Source organism: Raphanus sativus, unplaced genomic scaffold, assembly GCF_000801105.2.
Source record: "Raphanus sativus cultivar WK10039 unplaced genomic scaffold, ASM80110v3 Scaffold1837, whole genome shotgun sequence".
NCBI lineage: Eukaryota > Viridiplantae > Streptophyta > Magnoliopsida > Brassicales > Brassicaceae > Raphanus > Raphanus sativus.
Genome location: NW_026617146.1, coordinates 1 through 18995, shown reverse-complemented (window position 1 = coordinate 18995; position 18995 = coordinate 1). Strand labels below are relative to the sequence as shown.

Sequence of the window (18995 nt, the reverse complement as noted above, 5' to 3'; positions counted from 1 at the left end):
TGAATAATATTAATATATTATTAAAACTTATGAATAGTGTAAACTTTTTTTTATCATTTATACTATTTTTTCAAAATGAAAACATTCAAACTATTTAATTAATATTTTTAAATCTGTGTATTCAACTTATTAAAAAAAGATAGAAGCAGTTATAAAGACAACAGAGACATGTATTTCATGCAAGAGTTTCCTAAATAAAACCCAGTTTCTAAAATTGGATTTTGATCATTTTTCTTTCAATTTCTTTTTTAATTTAAAAGAAATTTATTTGAGAGATCCTAACACCTATGCCATTATAATGTCTGGTTGGGCAACCTCTCATAATATGAGACTGTCGATGATATAAAATATATATCAAAATGATCAAAAAGGCTAAAATGTTGATGACAGATTTATGCTAGGACGCACCTCTGCACAGTTTTTTTGAGTGTGCGCTCAAAAAGTTTTAGAGGTTGTGTCATTGTGTCACTTGTCAAGCATCATTCTTTTCAGCACATATTCGCATAATCTCATATTCGCACATATTTTCTCTTCTTTTAAACTATATTTGAAAGAAAATAATAACGCACCGTTAGATGACTTTATCGATAGTTTTTTGTATGTTTGGACTTTGTTGACCCTTGATATATAAGTTAGAAAATGGTAAAAACTGATGGTGCATGTGTCTTATACTATTTTCATTTCGATTCATGTTGGATTTTGTTTTTAGAAAATTTCCGCGAAAACTGTTCATTAATTTTAATGAGAGGGTCATATATTACTCCATGTACTAGCTATAATCACACTAGCTCCATTAACCAGCCACTTAATTTATTGGATAATTGATTAAAATCTATATATGAACATAACAGATCACACAAGGACTCGAAATGGAAAAGATAAAACAGGTGGTAATAACCGGATATTCAACCGGCGGTGCAGTGGCCGCACTCACCACACTTTGGCTCCTCTCACTACCTTCGCCGCCATCATTCCCCTTCCTCTGCATTACCTTCGGCTCCCCTCTGCTAGGAAACCAATCTCTCTCTTCCTCAGTCTCCCGATCACATGTAGCCCAAAATTTCTGCCACGTGGTTACCATCCACGACCTTGTTCCTAGAAGAAACGTTGATCAACTCTGGCCCTTTGGAACATATCTCTTCTGTTCCGACAGTGGAGGTCTCTGCTTAGAAAATGCTGCTTCAGTTCGTAGGATGTTTCATATACTCAACTCAACAGGAACTCCAAACATCGAGGAACGTCAAAGGTACGAACATTACGTGTCTACACTCTCTCACCAGTTTCTCATATCTAGAAGCTCTCGTAGTGAGAATATCTCAGACAATAGCTACGAAGCTGGTGTCGCATTAGCCGTGGAATCTCTTGGATTCTCTGATGATCACCCAAGTGGTGTATCAGCTAAAGAATGCATAGAAATAGCTACAAGAATGAGCCGTGCTCCGATAGAGAGAGCGAGTGAGTTAGCTATTGAGCTTGGTGATGTATTGCAATCAAGACTAGAGATTCAATGGTACAAAGACAGTTGCGACGCGTCACCAAAGAAGCTCGGTTACTACGATAACTTCAAACTATACTCAAATCAAAGAGAGCTAAAGGTGAACATGAGCCGTGCAAAGCTAGCTAAGTTTTGGGACCGTGTGTATGGAATGGTGGAGAAGAAAGAGCTGCCATCTGATTTTGATTTCGAATTGAAATGGCTATTTGCATCGCAGTTTTACCAGCTCTTAGCCGAACCACTGGATATTGCGTACTTCTACAAGTACAAATATTCAAAAACTGGTAGTGGTCATTACATGGAGAATGGGAATAGACCCAAAAGGTATTTACTGTTGGATAAGTGGTGGAAAGAAAGAGGGGAGTGTCATAGAGTGAAGACTGCGAGAACTCGATATGCTAGCACTACTCAGGATACTTGCTTTTGGGCTAAGGTTGAGGAGGCAAAAGAGTGGTTGGATGATATGAGAAGCGAAGGTACGCAGAGGCAAGCTTTGTTGTGGGAAAAGATTGTTGGATTTGAGAGCTATGCTAATAAATTGGTGAAGATGAAGGACGTTTCGCTTGATGTTCTTGCGGATAATTCGAGTTACAATCTGTGGTTGGAGAAGCTGAAAGAGTTCAAACTGGATAATGGAATTGGAATGGTTGTTGATGAGAGTGACGCAATGGAGACTTAGCAGGCTTAATAGCAGCCTAATTTATTACGATCTCTATCGAATGTTGTTCATCATGTTTTATGTAATACTTTCTGATGTATGCTACTATTCTGAAATAATCTTTATCGTTTATGTTCAATAAGTTTATGCAATTGAGTTTCTAACGTAAGCTACTCTAAAACCAAGATGGTTTTCTAATCTCCTACATGTAGTATAAGATAAGTTATTTTCAGGACTTAAATAAATTAAGTATATAGAAAAAGTTAAGACCCACATAGGATTCTTGGAGATTGCCATAAAACACATGATCCAAGAAACTCTTTTCCCCATTCAGATTTTCTTTTCCAAGTACCCTTTTTCTGTGTGTAAATATTCAAATAAATAAGTCAAAGTATACACATATATAGAGATAGTGTCCTTGTTCTACAAAACTATGTGTTTTCTTATTTCATCTACTTACTTTCTATTCATATACCTTACATAACATTTTCACCCTAAGTGATATGACTCGCACAATTTCCGATCATTAACAACTTTGACCAGATTAGACTTCATCGTTATGGAGAATTAATATATGTGTTAATTAAAGATTGTAATGTGAATAGAAAAATGTTTTACATACTATTACTGATATTGATACAATTATATTTCCCACCATTATTGGTATAACTATTTGTTTTAATATAACGTGAATACATTTTCTCTCATAATGAATATTGTATAATATGTCTCAAGAGAAAATAGACATGTTCAGTTTTAAAAAAAAAAAAAAAAAAATAGACATGTAATCGTACTATACTAATCGTGCAACCTCCATTAACAAAGCCGTACAAATAGCTCGATGTACACCAAATAACCCTTCTCTCCCGAGAGGTCATAGGCTTCTTAGTTCGCTTCGAAACAATCTCCAAGACTATATATTAAACTAACCATTTTCTAATTCACATATCTTATTATTTAAACATATCAAAGATTCAAAACCCTTAATCCTGTCTCCCCCAACAAGCAACAGTGAGTGCCACCTTACGAGGCAATTGCTCCCTACACCTCCTCCACTCTACGGCCTACACGTGTAACACCCTCTCCACATGCACAAACTCACACACACATTCATGGGTGCGTATATAACACATTCTTGTTGTGAGAGAGAGAGTAGAGAAGAGAGAGATATGGAGAGAACAGAAGCATTGACGTCATCCTTTATATGGCGGCCAAATGCAAACGCAAACGCAGAGATAACGCCGAGCTGTCCAAGATGTGGATCATCCAACACAAAGTTCTGCTATTACAACAACTACAGTCTCACTCAACCTCGCTACTTCTGCAAAGGCTGCCGTAGATATTGGACCAAAGGTGGCTCCCTCCGCAACGTGCCTGTAGGCGGTGGCTGCCGCAAATCCCGCCGTACCAAATCCTCCTCGAGTAACTCTAAAACCGGAGTAACCGCTAGTTCATGCAGCTCCGGTGGTGGCTCACCAAACATAGATCTTGCTCTTGTTTACGCCAATTTCTTGAATCCAAAGCCTGACGAACCCACACTTCAAGAAGCATGCGATTTAGCCACAGGCGCTTCGATGAAACCCTCTTGGAGTATAGACATCGGTGATCATCATCACTATGATCATCAGGTGGAACACATTGTGGAGGAATGTGGTTATAATGGGTTGCCTCCGTTTCCTGGTGAAGAGCTTCTTTCTATTGACACTAATAGTGTTTGGTCTGATGCTTTATTGATTGGTCATCACCATGTAGAAGTTGGTGGTGTAACTCCGGCCCGGACTGTTCATGAACCGGTGGTTCATTTCGCTGATGAATCCAATGACTCTACCAACTTCTTGTTAGGAAGCTGGAGCCCTTTTGATTTCTCAACCGATGGATGATGTTCCATATTTGCAGAAAAGGGAGTTTGTATTCTACCTATCATACATAATAACATATACACGTTTATATGAAGATCTTATGGATCATTTCATGTAAATTAAGATGGTCTATTATTAATGTACAAATTTAAGGGCTAATATGTATACATAAGCTACAATTTTATTATTTTGGTAGTGATTCTCGACTTAAATATGATGCTATAATAAGTCGTTTTCAAGATTTGCCCAAGAATACCACGTGGGAGGTCCTTGTCTTTGGATTCGATTGAGATTTGCTTGTTACTTGAACTTGCAATTCACTGAAAGTGAGACGCACGTGTATCATGGGGCACGTGTGAGAGTTGTTGTGTCTCTGGCCTCTCTCTGTGTGTGCATAGATCTTCTGTAAAAAGGTGTCAGAGAAAGAGCATATTTGTTCCTACTTTTCCTTTTCTTCTTACTACAATTATTCAGTTGATTTTTTTTTTTTTTTTTTTTTGAAAAAGGGCTTTCTATTATTCAGTTGATTTTTATTGCCAAATACACTATTGTTCGCTTTAACCAAGTACCATCGATTGAAAATAATATATGAATAAAGTAAATTTCTATGTTTTTCTACCTCACACACACATAAGAAATATGTAATTTTTTTTTGAGTAAGGGCTTAAGAAATATATAACTGATTGCATACTTGTAGGTATACATTGTACTGATGATATAAAAAAAAAACACGAACCAACTCATTAGTCTTGACTGGTCAAACAATCTTATTATCAATGTGATTTGCCAATATTCATGATTTATCAAGGATAGTCTACATGTTAAATCCAATTCTATATGGATGGAGTTAAATATTTAAAGCTCTAAATGTGCAAACTTTATGAGTACGTACCTGATTTTTTTTTTTTTTTTGGCACAAACGTACCTGATAGTCCAACTTATATTAACAACTGTTAAGAGCCTAAAGAGGTCTAAAGAAGAATTTCTCTCATCAAGAACGAAGAAATAACCTCGCCACCATAAAAAAAAACAATCAGTGGCACTTTAAGGTGATGTTTTTGTCGCTTAGTATAATTTTCTCGTCAATTTAATCACGTACTACTTCTAAACAGAAATATATATGTATATACATACATATATTTTGATAGTAGGGAACTTAAAACATGTAATTAGATTGTTAAAAGAGAAGAATATAAATATATAGAAATTGGTGAACTAGAATAGAGGAAATTCTGCAACTTGTGTTCAGAGGCAAAGAAGTTAACGTAGGAAGTTGTTCAATGTTGAGTTTCGTGCGTCACACACGTTCCCGTATATCTCCACTTGATCCAAGGAAATAGTGATGAAAACTCTTATTAGTTGTATTACTATAGAAAACAGTTATGCATCTATATTAATTTTAACCGAACAGATGTAATCAAATATCCTTGTCAAGTCATTTGGCTAAAATTTTAGTAATCTAATTCATTCTTTTATGTTTCGAGCGTATGGACCGAACCTGAGTGGTTATCTATTACCAGGATGAAGCTTGGATGTTGAATGATGGAGATTTACTTCATACTCTATATTTCCTCCGACCCTCCCTCTCATGAAGATGCATATTTTTCAAAAAAAAAAATTGTAATTTGTTTTGCATTTTTAACATTTTCATCAACGAATATTTATTAATTGTAAATTTTAAAAACATTAATTATATTTATTGAATTCTTATTAGTTTAGAATCATATAAATATATAATTTCAAAAAATTATGCATTTATAACTGAATTTAATATATTTTATTAATATGTGTGAAAATTCTAGTGTGCATTATTTTAAAACATAGAGAATATAAGTGTTTCAAGTTTTGAGTGCATAGGAGACTTCCTCATAATGCTCACAGAACTTTGTAAGTTTTGAGTGTAGTATTTTTTATTGTCAAAAACTCTGAATGTCTACAAACCATATTGCACCGCACCATAGTCAATAATAACAATTTTTTTACGTATACATATGTATCTATATATGTTTTCGTTACTATTACGACTATATCGCAATTATTCTGCATGTTGTTATTCGAACCCAAAGTAAAAATTAACCTTAATGATCACATAAATGTTACTTATGGATAGTTTATTAACTTCATTTTTCGACAGTGAAACAAAAAATTAAACTTTAAAGAAATAAAACGACGGATGGAATAAGAGCGTCTCCAATGTAAAACTTTATATTTTTTTTTTCAAAATGAAGTAAAATTAATTATGGAATAAAAATATTTTAACCCAACTTTATTTTTTATTCCATAATAGAGTAGTGAACAAATAAAAAATAATTTACTATATTTGTGGAATAAACTTTATTATAGACTTAGAAATGAAATAGGGTTTGAAGTATTTTTTAACCATAATCACTTTTACGTTGGAGATGCCAGTTTCGCTTACCATGCTCGTGTAGATCAAAAATTCATGTATATCCAAACTGTGTTTTTGCTAATGGGATAGAACTTATGGCAAAAAAAAGTTCCTACTCCAGTTCTAAAACAATTCATGATTGAACCATGATAAATTTAGCAAAATCACAGTTTTGATATAAATAAGGAAGAAAAACAAACAAATGGGGATCGAATCAAACGTTAAACCACCACCATGCAATCAAAGTCTCCGCGTCGACTTAACGTCCTTATACATGATTTCAAGTTTCAACATTACATGGAATTCACTAAACTAAAAGTCTCAACCATATATTTTATACGGTCGAATTGACATGTATACCTGTTGATTTTTTTTGGGTCAATATATGTATCTGTTGATATGTATAAAATTTATGTGCATACACAGTAACACAGGTGACAGGTTTGTGTATGTTACCAGGGGCGGACGGAGAGAGTGACATACGGGGTCATGTGCCCCCGTATACTTTTTTACTTTCTTTAACAAATACTAAAGAGACTATATAAGTGCCCCCGACCAGAACAAAAGTTTAGTGAAGAAAAAATATGTGCCCCCAGCTAAATTTGTTCCTAGAAATGTAACTGAATTTACATGTCACGCACCTGTATCTTAAAAATGTAACTGAATTTTTTGTCAATTGTTTGGATTAACTCTCCTTTTTTTTTGTCACAAGTTTGGATTAACTCTCCATACCGTTTAACTACAACTGCAAGTGGTAGTCGAAGGAGGGGACCAGCTTAATGGTTTCTTAACTCCTTTTAGATTGCGACATGTTGCTCGTAAGATTTGACTTTTGTACAGCATTTATTATATACAATTATCCATTTATCAGTATTTTGAAGGAAAATAATACAGGGTTATAACATATGGCGGTCATTAATCGGGTTATTAAAAACGGACTTTTCATGCAATATATACGGGTTTAATATATTTGGTTCACAAATCATTTGGAATATTTAAAAAGAGGCATCAAATAAGATACCATGATACAGTTTGATCCTTACTTTGAACTCGCATACAAGAACTCTGTAAATGGACCGTGACCGTTACTTGGCAGGTGTGAAACACTTCTATCCTTATAATATGATGTTTTCTTATGTGTACATCGACTTATAAGGTTATCCTCGTTTGAATGTTTTTTTTTCTCTTCTTTTATATGTCTTGCATGCTCTCAGATTTAATTATATCAAATATATAACTATATATATTCTTAAGGAATATGAAGACAAAAAAATTTGGATGCTAAATTTTAAAATGAATTTGATCTCACGGATTTTTTTAATGTCAAACCTTTGGAATTAGCTGCGTGGTGGCTTAGTGGTAATTGTTTCAGGACAAGACGTTAAACTCGCACTTTTGGGAAGTTGAATTTAGCTTTGGGCAGCTGAATACCCGCTGGATTGGTTTTCTCAAGTTCAATAATTAGTTCACCAATAACAATTGGTCGCAGTTGTTTGTATTGTCGATGAGATGTGTTAGTTAATATACGATGCAAGTTGAACCTCACATCCTCCAATTTGGTGTTTGGTCCGAATAACCTAAGGTTTTTTTTTTTTAATGTTTAAATGGTAGCCCCAAACAAAGTTAATTTTCTCATGATCCCGCCAATACCATGTTCCCTGATTGGTAAAACCGAGGTCTATAGATACAGAGATTCTTGCTAAAATGCACTCAAGTGCTTTAGATTGATATAGAAATTGATCTCTAAAAGCACAATTTTCTGAATGCAAAGTTTGTTTGTCTGTTAAAATAACTATGATGTAGTCGTATTGGTTATACATTCAATAATAATATGAACTTGAAAGAGATGGTCTCCATTATTTTGTGGAAATGAACAAACTAGAAGAATACAAATTAAGAGCCTTTAACAACGAGGAAGCAAGTGGGAAACAATAGTCATGTAACTTGTGATTCCATTTATTTCTTTGCAGTTTCTCATAAATTCATAACGAATAATCCCCACTGTTATCTACATGATGATGAACTTTGAAAGATATAACAAACACAATAATAAATCTGAATTTGAGCAAAAAATAAACCATTCTATTTTTTGAATGAACTTATACGAATTTGTATCTGATGAGAATCAATCAAGCAGGATACGAAGCATACAAATTTCTTGGGACACAAGGTGATTCCCTCCAAACCCTAGCGTGAAGCTTAAGCAATTCCTTCGCCTTTTCTTTAGTCTTGTTTCCGCAATCCACTTGAAGCACCAAACACATCTTCGCCACAACTCCCAATTGCAACATCTCCTGCAACAGCCAAGGCGTAGCACAAAACCTCCCAATGGAAAGCAAAACCCTAACCGCCCTCTCGCTAGTTACCTGAGAGACCCTCAATATCTTCTTAGACACAACCGCAATAGCCGCGCCATGATTCAAAAACTCGGCTCTTCCTTCAGCACACTGACATAACATATCAAGAACCACCATAGCCATCTCTGAGTTCCTTCTCTCGGATGAGAAAGTTTCATCCATTAAAAGCTCTATTATCATAGAGACCGCTCCAGCTGCCACAGCCTTGTGCCTATTCCTTCCCCATGGACATATAATCACCAAGATCTGCATTGCTGATGTCGTTGCCTTGTGTGAGATCTGATCATTCAAGATCTGAACCACCTCGTTGAAAACCTCAGGTTCCAACAATATGATCTGCATGGGATCCGCAACTTCAAGAATCTTCTTGAGGAGAAACGTCGCATAGGCTCTTGATTCGTAGTTCCCACGTTGCATAATCTTAGTCAGCGTCATCACAAGATTAGTTCCCTTCTTGTTGTTTAAGAGACTCTTGCGTGCTTCCTCCGATGTGTCGAGATGGTAGAGTATGCTTAAAGCTTCGTCCATTAAGCTCCTCGAAGAATCAAACCGGCTCTCCAGCGTGTTTGAATGACACAAATCGTTGCATGTATCTACGGAGTTGCTGACGATATTTGCCAAGAACTCTGGAACTCCTGCGGCTTCTAAGCATCGCTTGTTGGTTGTATTCTCCGACACTATTTGACCTAGCCGTTTAAGGCATTTGACTTGGTTTTGATACGAAGATGAAGAATCTTTGATGAGTTTTTCGATCTCGGACTTAGAGATTAGAGGTTTTGGTGTTGCGATTCTCTCGATGCCGTAGGATGCATTGAGCGTACACCAAGATTGTATTAGACGGCGAAGAGTGTGGTTTGGTGTGAGATCGGTCTCGGTTATGGCTTGTTTGGTGACCGGACATGAGTTATTCTTACCGGTGAAGAGCCATTTCTCGATGCTGTCTCGGTCGTAGGTTATCCCGGTGGAAACTATGACCGGATCCTTCATGATATCTAGAGAGATTGGACATAGGAAGAAACAAGGAATCTCTATCTCTTGATCCATATTATAACTCGCCGGAAAATATGAAAAACAAGTGAATCTTGATGAATAAATGGATCGGCAAAGAATCTCAATAAATGAAACTTTTGCTTCAAAAGTGTAGTAGTTGAGATTTGGGAGATGTGAATTGTATTGATTTAGCTAGAAGAGAGAAGAAGAGTGGGGTTTTATATATAAAAGATTGGAGAAATATTCAGAGTTATTACAAAAGTCAAAACACGGAAAATACAAGTATTTGTAAACGCTTTTTGGATAGTTGTCCTATTTATTAGTCTATTATTTATGGAACGTATATTATAGATTTGACTTTTGGGTATTATAACGAGAGATTTACACTTTAAGTCACTTATTGACTTTAAGCACCACAATAGATCACTTCTCTATACTGATACACTTTTTTACAACTAAAGCCCAACTAGACTCGTTTTGGTCCGTGAGAGCAATTAGGGCTGGTTACAGTTTTGAATTTTAAATTAGAATTAGTTTCATTTTTTTCTTTTAATATTAAGATATTGTAAACGCAGAGATATTTTCACAGTTTCCTCTCCTCTTTTACCGTGAAACACATCTATAGAGGACGACGGTTCCATTCTCGATTCATCTTAGATTCTTCACCGATCGGAACTTGCTGCCTGAATTCCGCTGAGATACCAGGATGAGGAAGAGTGCTCGTCGTGCTGGCAAAGGTTAGTCCGACATCCGCCGGTGTCTCTTGTCGCGCTTTTAGATTTAGACTAGGGTTTTGTTTTTTTTGTTTTATTTTTGTTCTCTTTACATTTCGCACAGTCTAATTTGTTGATTTGATTTTGGAACAGTGCAGAGGAAGAGAACCCAGGTGACGCGGAGGACTCGATGGGGTTTCGTCGGCGGCTGAGAAAAGAATACGTAGTTGGTGAGTCTCACTTAGCCATCACCGGAAAGTTTTTGCGTTCCCCCGCACCTTATTTTTTGTTGCTGATGGTAGATTTTGTTTGTCCTCACTGGAAATCGGTTACAGAAGCTTCTTTTCTCAGTCGTATATGAGAGGAAGATTGATGTGAAGAAAGACTTGAACTTTTTTGTACCTTTATATGTTCATGTCACAATATGTGTGGTTTCATATAGTTTTACGTCTCTTTTTGTTAATCCTAGAAGTTCTGTAGTTTTACAAGTAGATTTGGTTTCATATAGTTTAAGGTCTCCTTTTGTTAGTTAGAATATGAATCCGTTTGTCTTTTTACATTTCGCCTAGTCTAATTTTTTGTTTGATTCTGGAACAATGCAGAGGAACAGAACCCTAGTGACGCGGAGGACTTGACGGCGTTTCGTCGGCGGCCGGCAAAAGAACACGTAGTGGGTGAGTCTTTTTTAGCCATTACCGGAATGTTTTTGGGTTTTCTGTTCCTATTTGTTGTTGCTGATGGTTATTTTTTTTTTAATTTTTTGGCTTTTACAGAAGAGAAGCCCTGAGGAGAGTCCTGATGAACGATACTCGAGCCAACGCCACAACTGTAATTCATAATTGGAGTACCTTTTTCTGGTGAGGGATGTGTTTGAAGGTATTGGCGAGATGGAACAGCTTTTGGGGTCGTGCTTTGGAAACCTTTCCAGGTTGCCAGTGAGGAGGTGTGATTTCTGTACATGTTTACGTGTACATGTGTTCTGCTAGGTTGTACATGCGTACAATGTTTTATATGTACATGTGTACGCGGCTGTAAACTGGTACATGAGTGACATTTTTTTCTTGTACATGTGGTTTTGTGAACTTTGTACGCCCTGATTTCTTAACAAGTTCTGATGTTTTTTATGTTGTCTGTGTATGTATTGATGCAGAACTCACATTTTAATAATGAAAACCTCTGATTTCACTCACATTTTTGTAGCTTTTTATAGTCTACACGTACACAAACGTATGGTATAGTGTTTGTGTTGTTTTGGTTTACTTTGGTATTGTTTTTGTCTGATGTTTGTCTTCGTAGATTAGCGTATGGAGCGGTCTGATGAAATATTTCTTCTTTTTCAGATGTAAAAATCCCGAAAAATGGAACCGACAAGAGTTTAGCGCCGAGGTTGTTTATATTTTTGGTTTCTATGGCGTCCATGTGTACACCTAAAATTTATTTTGTAGATGTACAATTATTTGCATGTACACTACGCCACAACACATCTACATGTACAATGTTTCACAAAAAATCTTGTAACTCGTTTCCTATACTTTGTAACTTGCTTCATTGTTGATCCCTTTAAACACATGATTCTGGAATTTTAGCATTTTATTGATGACAATGATGATTTTCTGATTTCTTTTTGGTGGCTTTCAAACAACTTGTGAGGTAATAGAAGCAAAATGACATTCCCATGTTTTTTACTGAGTTCCAGTTTGATAATTGAAACTATTAGTATGTTTCTTATTTCTTTTTGGTGACTCTCGAAAACAGAGATTAATTTTGGTTTCTATGGCGTCCATGTGTACACGTAATATTTATTATCCACACGTACAATACTTCACAACATATCTACATGTGCAATATGTTTCACAAAAAACTTGTTTACTATACTTATGTAATTTTCTCATTCACAAGTTTGGAACACTGATTATGTTTTGTTCTACTAAATGTGTTATGTCTATTATCACATGTACACATAACTCTCATTATTCACATGTACACATAACTCTCATTATTCACATGTACATATAGTTTATATTCACATGTTGCAATATCAACATGTACATTGGATTTTAATATCCACATCAATAGCCACATTACTGATAAAAACACTATCAAATCTTAGAGGTCAAGATCGAAACTTTACAGGTAGGATAAATTCAAAACTTGTGATGAACATTAGTAGTATCATCAATCACATGAAAGAGAAACTAACTTAGAGGCCAAGTTCGAAACTTTACAATCACCAAACACCAAAATCTGCAAGCTTGAGCACTCAGTTTCTTAATCTCCCTCCCCAATAGAGAAATTATCCCCTTTTGAACCTTTCTTCTTCTGTTTCTTGCATCTCGGATCATCGCAGCTGCAGAAGAAGAAGACATGACGATGACAATTGTGGGAGTGTTACAGATTGCGGCAGTGGCGTTGAGTGAAGAAGAGTGAGAAGAGATTAGAATTTGCCATTAGCGCAACGTTTAGAGCAGATCTGGTGTTCTTGAGAGCCATGGCGTAAATAGAGTATGCGGTAACGCTTCTTCGTTCTCAATCTTGGACTGAGCACAAATCATCTTCTTCCTTGCTCTCTGTAAGTCAAGCGCTCTCTCTCACCATTATTTTTTCTGATATGTCTGAAATACGAGAGAGGAGATATCTAAAACTAATAGATCAATGGGAAAGTTTTTTTGGTTTTTTGAGATTCAGAAAATAAAATTGAAGCAGGCAACGACGATGGAGCCGCAGGGATGAAGGTTAAAAAAAAGAATTTTAATTAGGATAATCTGTCCAGATCTGGATAAATTAATCTGAGCCGTTCATGTTATTTAAAGATCAACGGCTGTAAATGAAGCCCGCCCAAACAATTGATTAGTTAAAAAAAAAAGAGAAGAGGCAGGAAATGTAATTGAGAGTCAAGTGGAGCACCTTCTCTCCTATGGTTTCTAACGAGTCTTTAGTAAAAAGTGCTCATGTAGAAGAAAGTGACTTTCTCTGATATTTATAAGTAGAAAAGTGACCTAGGATGTAAATTTTTCTATTATAACATCAAAAGACTCAATAATAAATGCTTTTTGTATTTGAAAGTGAAACGTATGGAAACTATTGAATTGTCAAAGAGATTCTATTACGGCGAAGAAAGTGTAAATAGTAACGAAGTCATTGGAGGATTGGTTGTGGCGGTGTTGAAGACAAGTGGTTTGTATGCTTTGTTTTTCGGTTTTACTCACATGTCATATTTGCTTATTCCTCGCATCTTTTCTTGCCATCCACTACGTGACTTCGTAAATTTATTTCTTTTATTCATAAAAAACTAAGATTAACAGCATATTTCAAAATAAGACTCCTTTCTCTCTCGTCTCTTTGCGCTCCTTTCTCACTAAAAAGTAAAACCAGAGTTCAGATCTGTTCTTGGCTAAGGTGGCTCCGGTGGCTTCTTGAGCACCGGAGCCGTGTCTCCTTTTGTTTTATGTATTTCTTCTTCTCGGGGTATTACGTTTCGATTTAGGATTTGTTTTGGGTCAATCGACGGGATTTATCGTTTTTGGGTTTGTAACTCTTCGATGTGTTCTGGATTGATGCTTGCAAGCTCAATCGTCGGATACTGATTCGATGCTGGTGGGTGTGGGATGTGGTCTCGTCTTTCTCCTTTCTCCTCTCCCTAGAAGTTCCATGTATTATTTCTTCACCGGGTGTGGTGTGGATCCGTCTATCCTGTGGCGGTCTAGAGGTTTGTTACCTCAATCGGAGGTTCTTCTCGGTTCTTCTAATACAGATCCTCAACCATCGTCTTCTGATCTGTTGTGACCGGTGCGGGTTTGGAGTTTGTGGGGTTTGATTGTGACTTCTTGACCATTGAGCTGCAGGATCTGTCTTCCTTGATTTGGCTAGGAGCTTATGGCCATTTTCCGTTCCTAGTTGGTCTATGATGTCTATGGCCTATTTGGTAAAACGGATGTTGATTGTACCGAAGGGAACTCATGGCTTCGACAACGTAATGACATGTTGGTGTGAGGGTTAAGTGAGAAGTTCGGTCTCAGTCTTTATTCACTGTTTTTTGTGGTTCTGGTCAAGTTTATGGTTTGATGGGTCTTGTAAGTTTAGCCTTCTTGTTTAGAATCTTAGTTGTTTGTTTGATGTTGTTTCAGTTTGTTTTCCCACTTGTGGGCTTAGTTTCCAGAGACATCCATGTCGTCCGCTGGCTTAGTATGCTCGACTCTGTAATGGTTGATGTTGCAAGCTCTAATAAAATCTGTTCAGAGGAAAAAAAAAACAGCATATTTCAAAACTAGTTGATATTACTGTTGGAACCGTAATGTAGAGGGATATTGTTGGGTTATTGTCAGCAAAAAAAACATGATTATGGTGATGTTCCGTTTTGGTGCAGAAAAACCTAGAGTGCCATCAACAGTTGGATTGTACTTTGTTTCAGGTTACAACTGTGATGATAGATTTATTAGACTCATATTCCTTGTTATGCTCTCCTTTGATTCTCTTTTTCTAGGTTTTTTTCCTTTTTTCAGAATGTTTTCAATTTTTGCTATTTCTGGTTAATTTTTATTTATTTTCGTATTCACTACTTGATCTTGTTGCCAGTGGAGAAGATGTGGCGCATAGGCAAATGTCTAGTAAAACAGCGAATTAATTTTGTAAATGGTCATGAAGAATTTTTTTAGTGAAAAAAATAAAAAATACTACTAAAATAAATTATTATAAATTTCTTTGCTATTGCATCCCTTTGAAAAGTAACTAAAAGCGAGAAAGCATATATATACCAAAAGTGGTATGTATTGTCTCGGTGGGAATCAATTTGCTAGTTAATTACTACAGACCACTTGGGGTGTCTTAAGTCATATCTTTGGATTGCAATGCCTTTGTGAGTAATATTTGCGCACACTGCAATGCCTTTGTGAGTAATATTTGCACACACTGATTAAAATAGTCAAACAATATGTTTTGTTATAGCTTAAATGATTAATAAAATTATGAGATTTGTTAGTTAAAAAAAATATATTTTTTTTAACTTAAAAGGCTTTATTGTTTTTTTCAGGGAGAGTTGAGGATGGCTTCAATTCCCTCCCCCCAACTTTATCTTTAACAGCCGAATAATATTTTCTAGTTTACAAAAAAAAAAGAAATTCTAACATTTTTTAAACCGAATATCGATACTAACACTTATGTATAACTATAAAGTTATTGTCAAGGTATCAAATTCGTCCCACCACTAACGTGAATATTAACTTCCGGATGAGGACGAATGTGGTGGACAAGTATATCAAACTTATCTTTTGTAAAAGGGCACAAATAATTAAATTGAACTAATTAATTTAAAAAAATTATTTGATCAACTTGTTTTAATTATTTAACTAATTCCCATAAAACGGTCAAAAATGACCAATACGTAAAGAAACAAGCGGCCGTTTTAGAAATAGTTATCAAGAATATGAACCTGTTCTTCGTGCCAGCAAAAGAACGTGTTTAATTGAGATCGCTGACTTGTCTTTTTTTGCTTAACACAATCGGTGACTTGTCTCTCTTTGAGAAAATGTACGATAACTACACCTTTTGGTCAATCAAGTGAAACCATGATATGGGCTAACGCCTAATGGTAAAACAAAAAGTGCAGATATATAGAACAAACACTAAGTCAATTTAGTATCTACATATACAATGTATTCAAATATTCATACTAGAGAACGAAACTGCTGACGTAGTTATTAGTATGTCAAGAGGGGAAATGGAAAGCATGGTCTTTGTTCTCTGTTGATTTATTCTTTATAATTTGGGTACGTTGTAATATACACTGAGGTCTTCTAATACAAGTTGATAGGTAATTCAAGTTTTAAGCCCATAAGATAGGTTTTGCCACGGTGGTATACATAAGTAGTACGTATAAAAATTTAAATAGGAATGAGTGGCGCAGAGATGATTTATTTGACATGGGACCAAGACGAAAATGAAGTGTATACAGCTAAAATATATATATTTTTAAATATGGTCAGAAAATAGACAGCTTCATACAGACTACCACATGGGATCGGATTGAAATATAGAAAATTTGGACTTCGCATTATTGGCATTCTACATCTTGGGCACTTATAACAGATTGTTATTGTAATTTTGTATTCCTATAGAAAAGTAGGGGGTTAAATTAGCAGATTCGAAGAAAATAATAATCACCAAAACTATCTAACTCTTCTTTCTTGATGTGCAACAGTGCAAGCTATATTCAGGCCCGGTGTTGAGCACATACTCAAGATACATTTGAATGGGGCCTAAAATTTTTCAAATTTGATGGCCTAATATTTTCACAGTTTTTATACTTTGTTAACATAAGAAATATAAAATGGATTCTAATCAAACATGTAACATAACAAAATACATGCAACATAATAAAATATTTGATGGTTTTCTGTACTTTAATAAAAAGAAATAGAAAATAATTTTTAGAGCTAATAAAATTTTATTAGTATTAAGGATATTGTAAAGTTTAATTTTTAGCTATCATTTAGGGTCTATATATTTTTAGTTTCGCATTGGACCCGCAATATCTCAGAACCGGCACTGGCTATATTAATGTGTAGTGTCTTCAATGCATACCGTTGGAAGATTTGTCTTCATCACTTGGCAATATGATTGGGCATAGAAAGTAAAAATACATACTTCACTAATAATAGCTTCTTCATCAACATGTCACTTTCTTTTCTATTTTTATATTCCTCAGCCCAAAATGGAAACTTTTAATACTTCCCTTCCGAAACTTCTTTTCTTGGAAAAGATCCATCACATTATCAAATTTCAAGAAAATGTATATTAATTAAGTAGATGACGAAGGAGACTTAAGGCTCGGTTCCAAGGTCTGGAGACACCTTCTTTGTTTTTTTCCTTACAGTAATCCATTTTTAGCTCAGCCATGGCGGATTCACTATTTTTATCCAACTTGATTAGTTTTATTCTTTAACTTAGCCCAAAAAAGAGTCAAAACGTTTGGCAAAACGTGATTAGTCTTCGTGCTTTCCACTAAACCTCCCCCTTTGTTTCTCCAAATCTTTTCCTGGAAAATTTGATTAATTCCAGGGCATTAATCGGACTGGAGAAAGGAGAGGGGGAGGGTAGAGACACAAAGATGCCTTCTCCTCCGGAAGTAGAAACTCAGCCCAAAAACGATTCGGGTTCGGACCAAACCTCTGAACGCGACACCAATCCACCACCACCGCCTACGCCGCAATCTCAACCGCCTCCATCGCAAACGCAACAACAATCTTACCCACCCGTTATGGGCTTTCCAGGCTACCCTCAAGCCCCATACCCAAACTACCCAAACGCACCTTACAATCACAACCAATACGCCTACGCACAAGCCCCACCCGCTTCCTATTACGGTTCTTCATACCCACCACCTCAGCAAAACCCGGTTTACCAAAGACCACCTCCTCCGTCTGGTTTCTTCAGAGGGATCCTCACCGGTTTAGTCATTTTAGCCGTCTTCATTTGCATCTCCACCACCATAACATGGCTCGTCCTCCGTCCTCAAATCCCGGATTTCTCCGTAACCAATTTCTCCGTCTCCAATTTCAACCTAACCGAACCGGTATTCTCCGCGCAATGGACGGCTAATCTCACCGTCGAGAATCCGAACTCGAAACTAACAGCCTACTTCAATCGAATCCAAGGATTCATCTACAACGAAAACGCGGTCGCGGTAGAGGATTTCTTGGCCATGGAGTATTTCCAACCGGTTTACGTGGAGACCAAGAAATCGGTTTCGGTAGGAGAAACCCTAACGGCGGGAGAGAAGGGACAGCTGAAAGTCCCGAGCTGGGTCGGGGAAGAGATGAAGAAAGAGAGAGATACGGGAACGGTGTCGTTTAATCTGTGGATGGCTGTTTCGGTCACTTTTAAAACCGAGGGTTGGTCGGCGCGGGAGAGAGGGCTTAAGGTGTTTTGCGGGAAGTTGAAAGTTGCGTTTGAAGGAGGGTCCGGAAACGGTGCCGTTTTGTTGCCTAAGCCTCTTCCTTGCGTGGTTTACGTTTGATCCCTCCTTTTGCCTTGGAATTTTTTCTTCTTATTAATATCTCTTGTAATGTTTTATTGTTTACAAGAGATATTAAATGAAATTATTAAATCAGTCTTGTAATCGTCTTAATGTGTACAACAAGAATATGATATAAATCCCTGATTCAGATATGTTTGTACAACTCGTTCAGTCCACCGACTGTTTGATCGAGGTTGATGGCTAAATACTAGAGATAACTAAGGAGCAAGATGTGATGTATTACCAAGCAATTATAACAGACCATTGAAATTCGATTACCAAGTGAATCCCATAAAGTCTATAAAGTCCAAACCTAGTTTATTTACGAAATAGTAATATGATTAGCTGATTTAGATAAATATTATAAGATTTGGAATTTTTTTATCTGTGATAGGTCTAAGTCTTATATATATACAACTCTTAAGATATGATACTATGATCTTATTATATAAAGCTTGGTTCTTCAAAGTTACCAATTAATATGATCGTGACACATGACAATTGTATATTTAAGATTATGACA

General features: G+C 36.1%; 4 protein-coding genes across 4 annotated transcripts; 3 read left to right on the top strand and 1 right to left on the bottom strand.

The window, feature by feature from the left end:
* Window positions 1-848: 848 nt before the first annotated feature.
* LOC130494497 (lipase-like PAD4) lies at window positions 849-2305 on the top strand (the record flags this gene model as incomplete). Its single annotated transcript, XM_056999464.1, has 1 exon — window positions 849-2305. A coding segment is annotated over one exon (1326 nt), but the record flags the coding sequence as incomplete, so codon positions are not given.
* Window positions 2306-3241: 936 nt separating this feature from the next.
* LOC108853570 (dof zinc finger protein DOF3.5-like) lies at window positions 3242-4073 on the top strand. Its single transcript, XM_018626980.2, has one exon. The coding sequence runs from the start codon at window positions 3242-3244 to the stop codon at window positions 4031-4033; it is 792 nt and encodes a 263-aa protein (XP_018482482.2). The 3' UTR covers window positions 4034-4073.
* Window positions 4074-8333: 4260 nt separating this feature from the next.
* On the bottom strand, window positions 8334-9952 carry LOC108849054 (E3 ubiquitin-protein ligase PUB22-like). The gene has a single exon (XM_018622553.2). The coding sequence runs from the start codon at window positions 9800-9802 to the stop codon at window positions 8531-8533; it is 1272 nt and encodes a 423-aa protein (XP_018478055.2). The 5' UTR covers window positions 9803-9952; the 3' UTR covers window positions 8334-8530.
* Window positions 9953-17326: 7374 nt separating this feature from the next.
* Window positions 17327-18622, top strand: LOC130504859 (NDR1/HIN1-like protein 10). The gene has a single exon (XM_056999463.1). The coding sequence runs from the start codon at window positions 17564-17566 to the stop codon at window positions 18470-18472; it is 909 nt and encodes a 302-aa protein (XP_056855443.1). The 5' UTR covers window positions 17327-17563; the 3' UTR covers window positions 18473-18622.
* Window positions 18623-18995: the final 373 nt, after the last annotated feature.